We start from the raw sequence: 16,100 nt of genomic DNA on the forward strand, positions 1-16,100 counted from the left end.
GGGGCTCGGAGTGAGCGGTAACACGGGATATCCATACCTCGGCGTCTACTAGGTAGTATTGTAGGGGTGGGGACGGGCGTATGCAAACAGATGCTGAGCATACTGTAGAGCGCGGAGCGCAGACAATGTCGAGACTATATACGTCAAGCCTGGGTGAGCATGTCCGGGGCATCAGGTTGCGTTGGGCATCGGCAGACGCGAGGTCGCCACCGCGACGGCGCGACGGCGCACCGAACACCGCTAGCCACCTCGGCGACGCCGGCGGGGCGCCGCTCGCCAGCCAGCGGAGTTCGGCTGTGGCGATAAGACAGAGAGCAGCTAGATGCCAGGCTGAGTGAGTGGCGACGAGCATGGCAATAGACGCCGAGGCCAGCGCCAATGCCGGCAATGATCCAACCCGACCGCTCTCCTCACCCGCCACTTTCGGCGCCCGGCGCCTGGGCAGAGACAGAGCCGTGTCGTCGTCGCGCAGAGCGCCGTACACCGTTCCCCTTGTGGTCCATGTGCGCTGCTTCACGCCGCGTGACGAGGCATGCTGGTGGGAGTTGCAGTAAGCGCGGCGACTCCGGACCACCCCACACGCCGTGCTGCGTGGCCCCTCGTCCCACCCTGGCCACCCCACGCAGTCGGCGTTGGCCGAGCCGGGCCGCCTGCGCTGCCGGCGTGTCATTCCGCCGGCGCTGAATGGGCAGAGATACCTTATGTACTCGCGCCTCTGGTTCCCCGTAGCGTAGCCGCTGCCGCGGCCCAATAAAAGGTCGAGTGGTGCATTGCCGAGACGACACCCCCACCCACCCACACTACACCACCACCACCACCACCACCATGGCTCCCCAGGAAAACGCCCGCGCCTTCGACTTTGGCCTGCCGACGCCGACCTTCAAGGACAAGTACGAGGAGCGCCAGTACATCAAGGAGCGCCTCGCGCTCGCGTACCGCGTGATGGCGCACGAGAACCTGGGTGCGTGGTGGTGATGGGTTGAAGGGGGTGGGGCAGAGTACAGCTGACACGTGCGCACAACAGCGGAGGGCGTTGCGGGCCACCTTACCTCGCGCGACCCCGTCGACCCCGAGTGCTTCTGGGTGAGTTGTGTTGTTGGGGTTGTTGCTGTTGGGGAGGGGAGTGTGGGGTGCCGGCGTAAATAGCCGGTGGGTGGTGGCTGGGTCGGCTGGCCGCAGCAACGTCTCACGTCAGCATCGAGTGCGCCAAGTGCGCGTGTATCGGTGTGATCAAGTGTGCATACTGGTGGGCGCGAGGCCACTGCTCGCACACATCATGGCGACGGCAACGGCGCCCGCGCCGGCGACACATGCATCCACCCCCTCGACCGTCGGCATGCCGACCCAGCTCGCCGTCCCCCACCCCCACCCCGTCCACTGCCAAGCCTACCCTAACGACCCCAGGTCAACCCCTTCGGGCTCCACTTCTCGCGCATGACGGCGTCCGACCTCCTCCTCGTCGACCACCACGGCAAGGTCGTTGGCGGCGGCAAGCCCGGCCGCGGGCAGATCTACAACGCGGCGGCGTTTGTGATCCACTCTGCGATCCACGCCGCGCGCCCCGAGGTCAACAGCGTCGTGCACGCGCACTCGATCTACGCCAAGGCGTTCAGCACGCTCGGCCGCAAGCTGCCCATGTACACGCAGGACGCGTGCATCTTCTACAACGACCACGCGCTGTACGCCAAGCACGGCGGCGTCGTGCTCTCCAGCGGCGAGAGCGACGCCATCTGCAAGTCGATCGGCGGAAACAAGGCTGTTATTCTGCAGAACCACGGCCTGCTCACCGTCGGCGGGTGCATCGAGAGCGCCGTCGGATGGTTCCAGATGTAAGTGGCAAGGGAGTGGGGGAGGAATAGAGCTCACACCACACCCAGCTTCGAGTCCGAGTGCAAGTCTGTCCTCGCGGCCGAGGCCGCCGCCGCGCTCTCCGGCAAGCCGCCCATCACGCTCCCCGACGACGTCGCAGAGTTCACCTACAAGGCGACCGGCTTTGAGGAGGCGGGCAAGTTTGAGGCCCACGCCTTCTTCGACCTCGTCGAGTACAAGGACGGCGATGCGTTCAAGGCGTAAAGTGGTTGTATCGGTCGTCATAGGTTGTCATTGCGCTATGTAAAGTTGTCTGAAGATGGGTGGGTGAGTGACTGAGTAGCGCTACACCTGATATCTCCGTTGTGCTCCTGGGCAAGCACATCTCTACCGAGACTGACCCGAGACACTTGACTGCAAATGTCTCATCTTACTGCAACGCTACATGCCATTAACCCTACTACCGCTTGCCCTCGCCCCACCGCCGCCTACTTCTTCGCCTTCCATGCCTGCTCGCCCGCGACCCAGGTCTCAGTGACAGCCGACTGTGCCTGCTTAAGCGTCTCCACGCCGTTCTTGAACGGGTCGACGTTGAGCACGCAGAAGTCGGCCTGCTTGCCGGGCTCGAGGGTGCCCACCTCGTTCTCGGCGCGGATGCTCTGCGCACACCCGGAAGTGTAGTACCTGATGCTCTGGTCGAGCGCGACGCAGAAGCGCTCGAGGCCGACAATGCGGGGGTCGGTGCTGGGCTTGAGGCTCGGGTCGACGCTCGACTGGCGCGTGCCCGCCGTGTAGATGTTGGGCAGGGCGTGGTGCGGCGCGACTGGCGCGTCTGAGCCGAACGCGACCTTGGAGCCGGCCTCGACAAACTCGGACCAGGGGAACGCGCGGTCGCAGCGCGCGTCGGCGCCCAGCTGCTCCCACCAGTTCTTGGCGTAGAGCGGGTCGGCATGCACGGGCTGCAGGGACGCCGTAACGCCCAGGCGCGTGAGCCGCTTGACGCTCTCCTCGGTCACGACTTCGAGGTGCTCGATCCGGTGCCGCCGATGCGGCTTGTCCCCGTTCGCGGCGATCGCGGCCTCGAACGCGTCCAGCGCCTGCTCGGACGCCGCGTCGCCGAGCGCGTGCACCGCCACTTGCAAGTCGAGCTCGTCGGCCAGCACGACCACCTTGGTCAGCTCCGGCCCCGGCCAGATGGGGCCTGGGAGGTCGCCGTTCGGGTACGGCTCCTTGAGGAACGCGGTGCACGAGTCGACTACGCCGTCGGAGATGACCTTGATGCCGACGACACGGAACCACGGGTCGTACTTGGCACAGCGGTCGCGCTGGGCCGCCGCTTCTCTGACCTGGTCGGCGCGCGACTCGTCGGTCCCCTCGGGCCGCATGAACCAGTGCGCGCTTATCCGAACCGGCAGCTTGCCGTTACGCTTGATGTACTCCTCGATCGCCTCGAGGTCCTCGGGCGAGAGCGCCATCTCAATGCCGCCAGTGAGGCCTGACGCGAGCATGTTCTCAAAGGCGTCCTCGAGCGCGATCAAGCGGTCCTCGAGCGACGTGTTCTTTGCGATCCACGGCCAAACAAACTCAAAGTTTGCCGTCTCCAAAAAGTGGCCAGTGAGCTCGCCGTCGGCGTCGCGCACAAACTCGCCGCCCTTGGGGTTCGGCGTGTCGCGGGTGATGCCGAGCGCGTTGATGGCCGCTGTGTTGAGCAGGGTCGCGTGCAGGTCCATCGACGCGATAAACACGGGTACGTCGGGCACGACGGCGTCGAGGAACTTGCGGTGCGGGGGCTGGCCCAGCGCATCGTACAGGAACGACTTGCCGTGGATCATCTTGGCGCCGGGGTTGGCATCGTACGCCTTCTTGATGGCCGCGGCGATCTCGTCGGCGCTGAGCCCGAGGCACTCGACCTTGGAGAGGGCAGAGCCAAACTGCACCAGATGGATGTGGCCGTCGATCAGACCAGGCAGGACGACGGCGCCGCCGAGGTCGGTGACGGTCGCAGAGGCGCCCTGGGGCATGTCAGCGGGGTTGAGGCGCCGGTTCATAGCTCCCCACTCACAGCCTTGGCCTCGGCCTCGGCGCCAGTGCCGACATAGACGACCTTGTCGCCGTCGGTGACGAGGGCGTCGTGCAGCGTCGAGTCGCCCTCGACAGAGGTGAAGATCCGGCCGTTCTTGAACAAGCGGGGCATGGTGGGTGGTGGTGGAGAGGGCAAGGCATGTCGGCGAGGGCCGTTGGATGTATTTATTGGGTGGGCGAGGGTGGGGGGGGGGGGGGGGTTATCGACGTCATGGGGGGGCCGGGGGCGGCTGTCAGTCACCACCCGGCAGTGCTGCAATCTTGCTTGCTTCGGGAATGACACTCAGCCGCTGACTTGCTCCACCGGCCGCGGCCTGCACTAGACGACTGCCGGGGGTGCAGCAGCTGACTCGTCGCGTACGTACACGCTCCGAAGCGCCATCTACCCGAGGCGGCGCTGCAGCAGCAAGCGCACCGTGGAGAGTGAGAGAGGCAAGACGAATGAAACAATGGAGCGGCGTCTCCAAAGCCAAGGCAAGCGCCGAGGCGCCACCGGTGTTGGGGATGCCGGGCGGTAATGAACGGGTGATAGATTACCCGCAAAAGACATGTGCGGCTGTCGTCTAATGCGCGCTGCTGCGTGCATGGGTGCATGCGTGTGGCTGCTGATACGGACAACATGACTGTGCGGGGAACGCATGTGGCATGCTGCGCAGAGCCCAATGGCATGGCTCGAGGCCATCTAGACGCTGGTGCTCGACGTCGCTCCGTCTGGGGCCCAGCGCGTGTGCGCGAGATAAGACTTGTGGGCCTTCAGCGTCTGTTCAATCACCGCGACGAGCGTCGGCTTGGCCTAAGCGCTCCTATCAACGGGCTACAGCAGCGAAGCGACATGACTCCGCATCGTTGACAGTCGGCGCGACGTGATTCCGCACCGTCCACCACACTTGCATTGTAGTCGGCGCGAAGTGAGTCCGCGTCGTCGACAACAAGAGCAACAACCCCAAGAAAGAGGACGACGAGCATTCAATAAAACTTCGCCGACAAGTACCGCGGCTCTCCGCCCGGCACGGCACCGCCGTCATCACCAACACCGACGCGCCGCTGCTACTGCTAGATCTCGCCAAAAAGCCAGATACCCGCCCGTCGTGTGCAGAAAATAATCTAGACGAGCTAGCTGGTGCATGGTATTACGGCCGTTGAGCCCCAGTCCGCCCGATGAAACCCATCATGCAGTCGTTGGGGCCAGGCGCTTGTTATCAATACACGCGCCTAAGCGATTCAGGCATTTTCCCTTTGGGCGGCTGGGTATCGCTGCCTGCGAGCTGCCAGGAGATAAAGCCCACGGGTAAACAAGATCAAGGTGGCGCGCCTCGCGTGTCGTCAGGTGATGTCGCTGCAGTTGACTGTGCCTTGCCCGCGGGCATTGCCGCTCGTCGTGCATTTGCCGGCTTGCCGCGGTCCAGCTGCTCGAGCTCTTGGGGCCATTGACTCCACCTCGACGACCAGGGCAGCAGCCGCGCAGCAAGCAGCAGGCTATCAGCTGTGGTCTTGGTGCCGGCAGGCCCGATGCGTACCCGGCCCTCAGCTTGGTTGGAGCAGCATCCAACCACGACACACAGGACAGAATGCATAAAACCCAGCCCCCTCTCGCGGCCCGTCCGGCGCCCCCGTCCCCCATCCCCTACCCCAATGACATCAAGCACACTCAAGGACGATCTCACGGTCCCGGGCACGACCGTCATCCTCGACGAGCAGGCCGAGGCGAGCGGCACCAACAACTTTACGCTCGTCCCCACGCCCAGCGATGACCCGGCCGACCCGCTCAACTGGACCACGGGGCGCAAGTGGCTCTGCTGCGCCTGCATGGTGCTCTATGTCATGGCCGTGTGCTTCAACGCGGGCTGCCTGTACCCCATCTACGGCCCGCTCGCCGACAAGACGGGCCTCACCCTCGACCAGATCAACACGGGCGTCGGATACTTCTACCTCATCGAGGCCGTCTGCGCGCTCTTCGTGCTCCCCCTCACCATTGCTATCGGCAAGCGGCCAGTGTTCATCGTCTCGTGCGCGTGCGCGGCCATCTTCCCATTCGTCCTCGGCACGGTGACGAGCAACGCCCAGTGGGTCGGCCTCTGCGTCGCCAACGGATTCTTCCTCTCGCCGCTCTTCGTCGCCCCCGAGGCCGTCCTCTCTGACGTCGTGAGTGTTGTGTCTCGTATGTCGTCACACGAGACGGCTGGCTCCTCCCCTCCACTTGCCCACCTTCGACCGCGGCCAGAACCTTGTCGATCGGGACATGTTGACAGATCCCCCGACGACCCCACGGAGCCTGTCCGTCTTGGCGCCCTGACTCCTTGCCCACCTACTCCACTTCTTCACGTAACCTAAAAGAATACCCGTGACTGACATCACAGTTCTTCTACCACGAGCGCGCGTTCCCATTCGGCATCTACATTGCAACCACGTACGGTGGAGCGCTCCTCGCCCCCGTGCTCTCGGGTTGGATCTACACGGGTATGGGGTTCAACGGCCCACCCTACCTCACCGGTGGCTTCTGCATCCTTGTGGCGATCTTCCTCTTCATCTTCCTCGAGGAGTCCAACTTTGACCGTGTGGCGCCAGAGCACGACAAGCCCGTCGAGGTCCTGACCACGGACGGTCTGGCCCCCGCCAAGTCGCCCTTTGTCTTCAACGACAAGGATGTCACCACCACAGACGTCGTCGAGGCGGCTGACGCCCACACCCCCGACGAGGTCCTCAACCGCGACCACCTCAGCGGAGACATCGACCGCCGCAAGTCGGTTGTCCACGCCGGCGCTCACTCGGTCGGCCGTATCACCAGCCCATGGCCCGGACCTCGCCCGTTCAAGGTCTTCCGCGTCTCGCCCTACGCTGGCGGCATTCTGTGGCGCGGTGTCTTCCAGCCCCTCGCCATGCTCCGGCTCCCCATCATCCTCTGGTGCGGCCTCATGTTCGGAGTCTACCAGATCTTCTACAACTGCATGGCGGCGCTGTCTTCCGGTGTCCTCGGCGCTCCCCCCTATAACATGGGCCCCAACTTTGTTGGACTGACGTTCCTGTCGCCCCTCACAGCCATCATCCCTGGTGCCATCGTCGCTGGCTACGTCTGTGATCGCTTCACCGTATCCCAGGCTCGCAAGCGTGGTGGTGTGTCCGAGGCTGAGGACAAGCTCAAGCTATATATTGTTCCTACCATCCTTACGCCATTCGGTCTCCTCATGATGGGCCTCGGCCCTTACTACAACGCGCACTGGATGGTCTTCGTCATGGGCGAGTTTGTCCTTACCATCGCTGGCCCCATCGCCACTCTGCTCTCCATTACCTACGCATTCGACGCGTTCCACGGAATCCACCCTCGCGAGCAGGTTGGGCCACGTGCTCAGGTTCAACAAGCTGCGCCTTACCTCCTTTCGCTGATCCTCGTCGGAATGATCTGCACTGTAAGTGGCACTCGTCTTGTGGCACCTCCTCCTTCCTCTTTCTTCGTCTTTCTTGCATTCTTTCACTTCCTCTTCGTCCACAAGCCATCAGATACTTGAAAACGACGCATGCTTACGTAATAGTTCGGGTTTAACTACCTCATCACGAAATGGGCCTTTGAATGGGGCTTTAGGAACTGGGCGATTAGCGCAGTGTGCATTGGAACGGCCATCAACTGCACCTCGTTCCTCATGATCCGTTTCGGCAAAGGTTTCCGCAAGAGCGGCATCAAATACTACGAGAAGATCATCAACATCTAAGAGGTGTGCTGTACAGAGTAGTTGTAGCGCGCATGTGTTGCTTCAGAGTTGTTTTAATGGGTAGGCGAGAAGTAATGCAACAAAGGATTGGACTCGGAAATGGCAGTGCCACTTGCCCGCCATCACTGACGCTCCTTACGTTCTCAAGTTGTCCGCAGCGCAGCAGCATCGCCACATTGATCGATGATCGATCGATGTTCTCTCAATGTGGTACACAGATTCCCGGATAACGAACCGAGAACAGCGGCAACGATAAGCCTTCCACACTTCCGCTCTCTCTTCCCACCTCCCGTTGCCTCCTCGTCGCTGCCGATCAATGCCACCCAAAACGCTGATCAAACTGCACATAACTCCCAGAAACGCCGGGGCGCGTACTCTTGATAAACCTGCCCGTGCTCATTTTCACTAGTCACTAGTACTCTTCGTCCTCGACAGCAATGCGTCAGCTAAAGCTCACCTCCTCGCATCTCGGTGAATCGGCCATCACGATCTCGACTAGTTCCACCGGTCGTCGACGACTCTCGGTTAGTAACGCCCTTTGATTCCTCGCTTACGTCCAGGACCCGCCCGACGCCGCCGAGAGCCAGTCGCGTCATTCCTCTGTCGACTCGGACGGGTCGACCAGTGGTGAGACCGGTCCGCCGAGTGAGACCCCGACTCCAAGTGCTCGGACTCTGAGGGTGAGCTTGCTCCGCCGAGAAACTAGACTGATTTCAAAGGACCGCCTCGATACGGCGAACCGCACGTTCACAGCCCACTGGTTGCCCCTTTTTGAGGCTTACGAGGCCGGACGGAATGGACCACTGGAACTGGCCCCCGTGCGTGCGGTAAGTTGCTCCCCGTGGTTGGATCACTCAAGGTAGCTTGAAATCGACAGCATCCTCGCCAACACCCCCGACCCGTTGTTCCTCTTCGTCACGCGGGAAGAGCGTGCCGCGGTCGAGACCTCGCGCCTACAGTCGCTCCATTTCGAGAGGCGAGACCGCCTGCGCGACCAGCGAACCGGCGAGACACAGCGCCCGGTGTGCCCTTTCGTCCGGTTCTTTGAGAAGGTTCAACTCCAAGTCATCACCGACGAAACGCCCGACTGGCTCTGGCAGGCGTGGTTCGACCCTCCCGACAGCGACGACGACGACGACGGCGATGATGCCACCGCCGACGAAGGTGACAGCGATGCCGACACGCTCGTGGAAGAACCCGAATGTGCGCACGACTACGACTTCCTCCTCAGTTTAAACGGGCGTCTTTGGCCCGGATACTGCAGCTACCGCAATTACCTCGAACGGCGGTTTGGTCCTCAGGGGGCGGGCGGGCCGCCGTAGATAACGGCAGCTTAGCCCGTCGGCCTCGTGCAGCACCATCCGTCGCCATCCATCCTCCCTCCCCCAACCATGTACGCTCCCACGTATCGCGCACAGCAGCCTAGTCCCTGTGCCCGCCCGCATCATAGGATCCATTGTAGAATATACCATGCACGCCGAATGGCCACCGCCCGGTTGCAGCTCGCGTCCCATCGATCGATGATCGATCGATGTCCCCTCCATATGGTAGGCAGCTTCCTGGGTAGCGCACCCAGCACGCCGGTAACGATAACCCTTTCACACTCCTGCTCGCTCTGCTCATGCTCATTACCATACCTCGTCGCTGCCGATCAATGCCACCCAAAGCGCTGATCAAACTGTCCATAACTCCCAGTAACGCCGGACCACATGCCTTTAGCTCGACTTCTGCCCGTGCTCGTTGCCATCACTGTACTTCATCCCTCAGCAATGCGCCAACTCAGGCTCACCTCCCCCTACCTCGGTGACACGGCCATAACCGTCTCGACTGGATCTGAACGTGGCCGCCGCCGTCGTCGTCGCTCGGTGAGTACTTTGGTGTTCATTCTTGCTGATACTTATTCAGAACTCGCTCGAGGTCACTGAGAGCGAGCCGCGCCCCTCCCAGCGTCGTCGCTCCTCTCCCTCCTACGACCCCGACGACATCTATGCCCCTCCGCCTCAGCCACTGAGGGTAAGCCCATCTCGGCGCGCACGACGTACTGACGAAAAAGGACCGTCTCGCTATCGCGAATCGCGAGTTTATGCACCACTGGCAGCGCCTTGCCAACTCATACGACGCCGGCCGCCACGGGCCTGCCGAGCTGGCGCTGGGCCGTAAGGTAAGTCGGTGCTGTCTGTGACAACAGCTGACGCGCAGCTGGAAATCGAAGTCATCCTCGCTAGGACTCCGAACCCCCTACTCCTCTTCGCGACGCCTGAGGAAGCGGCCCAGGTCCGGATCTGGCGCCTGTATGGGCCTCTGCTCGAGCGTCAAGAGCGCGTGTTTGATCAGATGATGGGTACGCCGCCGCGCCCGGCTTTCCCATTCCGTCGGTTCCTTGACAAGGTTCAAATCCGCGTCATCGACGAGAACACGCCCGACCACCTCTGGCAGGCGTGGTTTGACCCTCCCGACAGCGACAGCGAGGCGACCGCCAACGATCACCGCAGCGACAGCGAAGACGACACCCTCTTCGACGAGGAGGAGCCCGAATGCCCCCACACCCACGACGCGCTTCTCCATTTACTGGGGCGCCCCTGTGAGGGCTATTGCAGCATGCGCTGGTACTTTACACACCACTACCAGCCCGGCTCCACCTGATCTGTGTAGATAACGGACACCAGCAGTCGGCCAACCACGAGGCCGGCCGCCGCCAAGGCCCTCCCTTCCACCTCCCTTCCACCACCATGTATGTACACTCCACGCATCTCGCACAGCAGCCTAGTCCCTGTGCCCGCCCGCATCACATGATCCATTGTAGAATATACCATGCACGCCGAATGGCCACCACCAGGTCGCAACTCGCGGCACATCGATCGATCATCGATCGATGCCCTCTCGATGTGGCACCTCGGGGCGTTGTGTCCCTCCTTGGAGGACAAGCCTACAACGGCAGACTGGGCACTCCTGTAGCCCATTCGTCACCAGCTCACCAGCTCCTCCTCCCAGCTCGTCGTCGCGTTGTCACGATGTTTGTCGCGCCGATCCAAGGCCACGCGACGACGTGCTGATCTTCCTGGTCGAAAACTCGTAACCCCGTCGCCCTCCTTCCTTCAACTTGCCTTTTCCTTTCGTCTCGCATCAGCCTCACCACTTAACAAGCAAAATGGGCAAGCTCCAGCCCACCTTTTCTTCTCGCGCTGCCTCAGTGAGTCATTGTGCGCGACATCACTGACGTGTAGGCCTCGTCTGGCCTTGAAGCGAGCGACGCTGCGACTTCTGGCCCCTCTGCGTCCGTCCCGCACGACTCGGCGGACGACGACGAGCTCGCCACCCCGCGTCCGCAGATGACTCACGTGAGTTGGAGGTCGTTGGCACATCTGACACCAAGGCCGAGATCGTGGTCGCCAACGGACCTTACGAAGCCCAAGCCAGCCTTGTGCTCAACGCGTTCACCGCCTATGACGGTGCCCCTCCCGAGGAGAAGGCGTTCTACAAGGTAAGCGGGCGGACGCCGCTCACCGCCGCGCCCAACTGACCTCCCCCCAGCGCGCCCTCGAAGACGTCATCGCGTCCTCTCCGCCCATGGTGCACACCATCACGCCGTCCCAGGCCCTGGTGCACGAGAGGAACCGCGTGTTCCACGAGGCCTCGGAGGAGCGCCACCGCCAGATTGTGGCGCAGCTCCAGGAGACGCTACAGCTCGTCCGGCTCCTCGACGCCGAGAGGCCCGAGGCCCTTGCTGCCGGCGGCGGCGGCGGCGAGGAGATGATCGCTCGCCTGGTCGAACGCGCGGCGGCGTATACCCCCCGCCCGCTCCGCGAGTGGTTCAAGAAGATCTCCATTGCCGTCGTTGATGAGGTGGTTGAGGTTGAGGACGAGGAGGATGAGGACGAGGAGGACGAGGAGTGGGTCACTGAGAACGACAACGACGCCGGTGACGACGAGATGGGCAACAACGCGACTGTCAATGCCGAAGACGAGGTCGAGGGCCGCGCCTAGCCGTGGACCCGACGACTCTTTCACCCCTCATCCGAATGAACAACACGACAGCCACAAGCCCGGCACAGCAGCTTAGTCCCTGTGCCCTTCCATCACATCCCGCAGACAACACCCCCAGCTCGGACTCCCGCACAACAGCACGAACTCACCTGGCCTCACTACCACCGCACACACAACACGCACAGCAGCCAAGCCCCTGTGCGCTCCCACCTGCACTCCATCGGATCGACAGTGGCCCTCGTTCCATTCCATTCACAATGTAATCATGCCCGAGCAGTGCCACCGTCGGAAGCAGATAGGCGCGGCGTCGGTTCCTCGGCGTAACTCGGCCCGTCGTGTCGTCTATCCGTCGTCTACGCTGAACCACTCACCAACACTCACCACCCGTCCCCAGTGACATGCAGCAGTGACTCCACGGCACAGAGAATACACGCAGGTACCCGCCGTGCTGCCGCCGACGACGACGCCGACGCCGCGACGCCAAGTGCCCACCGGCCGGAGCCAGTACGCCCGGCGTCTCGTCCGCTCTCTCTCGCTCAGCCCTGCCTCTTGCTCACTCGTCGGGGCGCGGCCAATCCCATCCTTCCTCCCGCCGTGATGGGGCAGCGAGCGGCGGCTGCCTCTCCGCGCAACGGCACGGCACCGCACGGCACGACTGCCAGATCCTGGCCGCCTAGGAACCGGAGGATGGCGAAGGAACGGGTGGTCGTGGTCGTGTGGGTTTGTTTCCGGCGGGTCGTCGTCGTGTCGGGCGTGGTCAAGTTGTTCTCTTCAACATTGCACGGTGCCGAGAGAGTCTGGTGAAGGTGTTGGCACTGCAGGTGGTCGTCCAGCATGCGCTGAGACCTGCTCACGACTGAGACAATCCTGCTCCGTCCTGCCCACCAACGGGCCCAACCCCAACCACCCCACGTGCCCAGCACACTGCTCGTTCCTGTGCCTGTACCCTGCCCCTGGAATCGTACCGACGATGCAGAGCCAAAAGCCACCATTGACCGCCGCCGCGAGTCTCGCCCCGTCCCTCCCCTTTGCTCGAGTCTGGGGTCGTCGGACGAGCCGGGAAGAGGTCTGAGCCTGAGCCAAAAGTCGCCGACTGGCACCCAAGCAAAGGCGCGACGCCGGAAAAAGGCGTCCAGGCGAGGACAAAAGTCTTGGCAGCGCTAGCGCCGCCCTGGGTGGGTGGGGGCTGGCTGGCTGCGTCGTGCGTGAGTCTGTACGATGCAGTGTAGTACCCCAGCTGTGCCATTATTACTGCCCGTGCGTGCATGCTGCGAGAAGAGATGGGGCGACAGGGTTCGACTTTGTGCTCACGCCCTGCGTGCACAGCAGGAACTGAGCTTCGCGGACGAGGCGGCGACGACGACGACGACGACGACCTCGTTCCTTGTCCCTCCCCCCGCCGCCGCCGCTGCCGTCGCCGATAACCGCCGACAAGCTAACAACCAACCTGGAACATGAAACTGACCCACAGCCCACTGGACACGTCGGGCCATTAACGCAGGGCATGGCCGTCGCTGTTTGGGGTAGGTGGTGGGCGGCGCCATCGCCCGCGCCACCTCCCCGCGCGGACCTCCGCATGGGCCGACGTGTTGGCGTACAACGCTGTTCGACGCGCGGGGCGACCTTTGCCAAGAGATTTGTTGGCTTTGGGGCGGGGTGGGGAGGGGGTGTAGAGGGCGATGAGGAGGTGACGAGGAGCAGTGCAGAGGGCAAAGGCGAGGGCGAGGGCGACAAGGCCGTAGACGGTACATAACTCTCGCAGGAGGCTACTCGCCGCCACACCCAGCCCCACACCACTACTATCCCACCACCATGAAGCTCACCCTCCTTGTCACCCTCGCCAGTGAGTCGGCACGACCACCTCCTTCCTGCCCCCTCTAACACACGCAGCCCTCCTTTCGGCCTCGGCCAGACCTACCTCGCGTGCAACCGCAGACGACTGTGCGGTGTGTACCATCAAGACCCCCTACCCCGCCGTCGACAGCTACCTCAACGGTAACTGCCGCTGGGCGGCCGCGACCAACAAGCGCGACCCGACGTTCCTGCCTACGCTCGCGACGGCGCAGCACCCGCCGCTGCTCTGGATCGGGTGCGCCGACTCGCGCGTGCCGGAGACGGTGATTACCAAGAAGCGCCCCGGTGACATCTTTGTTCATGTAAGTCGTCGAGGCGTTGTTTGGATCTCGCAGTCGGTCGAGTGTCACTTTGCTCGGGCTCGCACATGGCATCACGCGCACACTCCCCGCTCGATCACTCCACTCGCACTCACACTCGCTGCGCTCGTGCTCGTGCTCACACCCCCAGCGCAACATTGCCAACCAGTTCCATCCCGAAGACGACTCGGCCAACGCCGTGCTCAACTACGGCGTGCTGCACGTCGGCGTGTCCGACGTCGTGGTGGTGGGCCACACGTCGTGCGGCGGCGCCAAGGCGGCCTACGAGGCGGTGCACCCGCCCGCCGCGGCTCCTGCTGGGCACCGTCGCGATGAAGCCGCCGCGGCCGCGAACGACGGCAGCGACCACCTGAACCGCTTCCTCGCGCCGCTGATCGACATTGCCAAGGGTCTGCCGGGTAACTCGACCATTGACGACCTCATCGTTGCGAATGTCAAGAAGGGCGTCGAGAATGTCGTTGCGTCGATCGTGAGTAGCACAACGAGGACCCGGAGCAAGCTGACACCACCGCAGACCATCAAGGCCGCCTGGGCGCAGGGCAAGAACGTCACGGTCCACGGCTGGGTGTACCACCTCGACACGGGCCTCATCACCGACCTCGGCGTGTCGCGCGGCCGCGTGTAGGCGAGGCGATAAATCTAGATCTAGACAGGGTTGATGGACATTATGTGGGTGCTGCGGGGTGCCTTTGACCGATAGAGTATCGCACATATTAGGAAGTCCTAATGGATCGTTAATCATCATTACAATTGCCTAACAAACTACCGCGACACTAGGATCCTTCCAGGGGCTAGGTCTAAGGGGATGCCCACCACACCGTTGCTGCTGGCTTATCCACGCCGCGCAGCCTGCTGCTCCTTGTACATGTCGTACGCGAGACACACGGCCGTGGCGAGCACATAGTCGACGCCGGGCGCGAGGAAGAGGTACCACGAGTCGGTGTTCTTGCCGAGGTGCTCCTTGCCGAGCATCTTGTGCTCGAGGTGCATGATCACGTCGTCGTTGGCGAGTACGTCGACCTTGCGCCCGACGCGGTCCGAGCGCAGCGTGAGGCTGCGGCGCTCGCCGGAGTAGTCGGCGTACGAAATGGCAAGGTGCTTGCCATTCCAGCTGCCCCGCGACTCGGCGTCGAGGAGCCACTTGCCCTCCGCGTCCTCGGCGACGACCTTGCCGAGCCAGGTGGCGAGCTTGCACCGCAGCGAGACGAGCACGTTGCCCTCGGGGTCGGTGAGGTCTGGTGTGCGTCAGCGAGGAAGGCACCGGCGGCGACTCACCCATGCGCCGGCGGCGGTCGAACGCGTGGTCCAGCACGCGGAGGACGATCGCGCCGTCCTCGTCGCGCACGGCGGTGTCGGTCTGCCCTGTCAGCTCGTGTCACGGCCCACGCCGCACCCACATCACTGGTCTTGAAGATCTTGTCGCGGAAGTAGAGCGTCGTCGGGCCGTCGAGCGGCGGGAAGAGGCCGACTGGGGTGGAGGGGGCGGCTAGCTCGGTCTGGTGGGGCGTGTAGGCGGGCATTGTCGTGGGTGAGTGAGTGGTGTTGCGTCGTCGTCGCTGCCGCGATCACCTTCTTAACCACCTCGTGCTCCGTTCAGACCGGGTCGAGGGCGGTGCAAGTCGTCGACGCGTCGAGTGAGACACCAACGAGACCAGTGCTGCACGTTGTTGCTTGTCTTGCTGCGGATGGTGTTGGTGATGTCACCATTTGCCGACGCAGCCGAGCACAACAACAACAACACTGGCGGCGGCGTCTAGACCATGCTCCGTCTCCTCATGCTCCTCGTCATTGACGGCCCTCGGCGTCGGCACATTCTACGACGCAAACTGCTCGGCGACAGCATGGCCTCGGGCCAGGCGGTCTGGGTGGCAAGTTCCGTAATGCCCAAAGGACCCCTTCCCCGGCGGCGACTCACCTCCGGCGTGTCCGAGCTGCAGCCCGTCAACGCGCACACTGCGGCCATGTCGCCATGTTACTCACCTCGCTCACCACCCTTCTAGGCGTGCACGACGAGCCGCTGACTCGTCGCCTTCCTCGGTCCGGCGTGACGCCGCCCGGCGCACCGCCCACTGAGCAACGCTGATCCACGCCTCGTGCGCCACGGCGCGACGAGACATACACGGCGAGAGGGCGAGTGGTGTGCTGGTGCACACTCGACGAGGACGACGGCGGTGACGACGACGACGACGACGGGCGACACGCACACACACAATCACCGCCGCGTGTTTGTCCCCCCTCCCCCCCCTCGACGCTCGACGCCCCCCGTCGACTCAACTCGACTCGACCTCTCCCCCCCGTCGAGACAATCAATCACTCTTAAACCACCCCAACCCCTCAACCAACTTTC

At 63.2% G+C, this 16,100-nt stretch overlaps 8 protein-coding genes across 8 annotated transcripts; 6 read left to right on the forward strand and 2 right to left on the reverse strand.

Annotated features, from left to right (window-relative positions):
• The first annotated feature begins 805 nt into the window (after positions 1-805).
• mug14_0 (class II aldolase/adducin head domain-containing protein) lies at positions 806-2,110 on the forward strand. Its single transcript, XM_062766476.1, has 4 exons — positions 806-961; positions 1,025-1,083; positions 1,405-1,829; positions 1,878-2,110. Exons 1-4 carry the CDS (start codon positions 826-828, stop codon positions 2,071-2,073), a joined length of 816 nt encoding a protein of 271 aa, XP_062622460.1. The 5' UTR covers positions 806-825; the 3' UTR covers positions 2,074-2,110.
• Positions 2,111-2,297: 187 nt separating this feature from the next.
• ytcJ_0 (Putative amidohydrolase YtcJ) lies at positions 2,298-4,003 on the reverse strand (the record flags this gene model as incomplete). The annotated part of the gene is made up of 2 exons (XM_062766477.1): positions 2,298-3,821; positions 3,872-4,003. 2 exons carry the CDS (start codon positions 4,001-4,003, stop codon positions 2,298-2,300), a joined length of 1,656 nt encoding a protein of 551 aa, XP_062622461.1.
• Positions 4,004-5,523: 1,520 nt separating this feature from the next.
• SPBC1271.10c_0 (putative MFS-type transporterc) lies at positions 5,524-7,595 on the forward strand (the record flags this gene model as incomplete). The annotated part of the gene is made up of 3 exons (XM_062766478.1): positions 5,524-6,033; positions 6,249-7,295; positions 7,419-7,595. 3 exons carry the CDS (start codon positions 5,524-5,526, stop codon positions 7,593-7,595), a joined length of 1,734 nt encoding a protein of 577 aa, XP_062622462.1.
• A 795-nt stretch (positions 7,596-8,390) lies between these two features.
• Positions 8,391-8,917, forward strand: LOC62_01G000052 (uncharacterized protein; the record flags this gene model as incomplete). The annotated part of the gene is made up of 2 exons (XM_062766479.1): positions 8,391-8,422; positions 8,473-8,917. 2 exons carry the CDS (start codon positions 8,391-8,393, stop codon positions 8,915-8,917), a joined length of 477 nt encoding a protein of 158 aa, XP_062622463.1.
• Positions 8,918-9,364: 447 nt separating this feature from the next.
• On the forward strand, positions 9,365-10,238 carry LOC62_01G000053 (uncharacterized protein; the record flags this gene model as incomplete). The annotated part of the gene is made up of 4 exons (XM_062766480.1): positions 9,365-9,460; positions 9,501-9,608; positions 9,649-9,756; positions 9,795-10,238. The coding sequence occupies 4 exons, from the start codon at positions 9,365-9,367 to the stop codon at positions 10,236-10,238; spliced, it is 756 nt and encodes a 251-aa protein (XP_062622464.1).
• A 505-nt stretch (positions 10,239-10,743) lies between these two features.
• Positions 10,744-11,579, forward strand: LOC62_01G000054 (uncharacterized protein; the record flags this gene model as incomplete). The annotated part of the gene is made up of 4 exons (XM_062766481.1): positions 10,744-10,785; positions 10,820-10,933; positions 10,969-11,076; positions 11,127-11,579. The coding sequence occupies 4 exons, from the start codon at positions 10,744-10,746 to the stop codon at positions 11,577-11,579; spliced, it is 717 nt and encodes a 238-aa protein (XP_062622465.1).
• Positions 11,580-13,391: 1,812 nt separating this feature from the next.
• can_0 (Carbonic anhydrase 2) lies at positions 13,392-14,378 on the forward strand (the record flags this gene model as incomplete). The annotated part of the gene is made up of 4 exons (XM_062766482.1): positions 13,392-13,422; positions 13,470-13,735; positions 13,884-14,222; positions 14,268-14,378. 4 exons carry the CDS (start codon positions 13,392-13,394, stop codon positions 14,376-14,378), a joined length of 747 nt encoding a protein of 248 aa, XP_062622466.1.
• Positions 14,379-14,505: 127 nt separating this feature from the next.
• LOC62_01G000056 (uncharacterized protein) lies at positions 14,506-15,278 on the reverse strand. Its single transcript, XM_062766483.1, has 3 exons — positions 15,151-15,278; positions 15,029-15,110; positions 14,506-14,988 (listed from the first exon to the last, which is right to left on the reverse strand). The coding sequence occupies exons 1-3, from the start codon at positions 15,271-15,273 to the stop codon at positions 14,585-14,587; spliced, it is 609 nt and encodes a 202-aa protein (XP_062622467.1). The 5' UTR covers positions 15,274-15,278; the 3' UTR covers positions 14,506-14,584.
• Positions 15,279-16,100: the final 822 nt, after the last annotated feature.

Source organism: Vanrija pseudolonga, chromosome 1, assembly GCF_020906515.1.
Source record: "Vanrija pseudolonga chromosome 1, complete sequence".
Taxonomy (NCBI): Eukaryota; Fungi; Basidiomycota; class Tremellomycetes; order Trichosporonales; family Trichosporonaceae; genus Vanrija; species Vanrija pseudolonga.

Excerpts from the sequence above, each read along its gene's own strand:
- LOC62_01G000056 (XM_062766483.1), bottom strand. The coding sequence starts at position 15,273 with ATGCCCGCCTACACGCCCCACCAGACCGAGCTAGCCGCCCCCTCCACC. Across the intron at positions 15,111-15,150 it reads AGATCTTCAAGACCAGTGAT|ACCGACACCGCCGTGCGCGA; the intron begins GTGGGTGCGGCG and ends CTGACAGGGCAG. Across the intron at positions 14,989-15,028 it reads CGACCGCCGCCGGCGCATGG|ACCTCACCGACCCCGAGGGC; the intron begins GTGAGTCGCCGC and ends GACGCACACCAG.
- mug14_0 (XM_062766476.1), top strand. The coding sequence starts at position 826 with ATGGCTCCCCAGGAAAACGCCCGCGCCTTCGACTTTGGCCTGCCGACG. Across the intron at positions 962-1,024 it reads GATGGCGCACGAGAACCTGG|CGGAGGGCGTTGCGGGCCAC; the intron begins GTGCGTGGTGGT and ends TGCGCACAACAG. Across the intron at positions 1,084-1,404 it reads TCGACCCCGAGTGCTTCTGG|GTCAACCCCTTCGGGCTCCA; the intron begins GTGAGTTGTGTT and ends TAACGACCCCAG.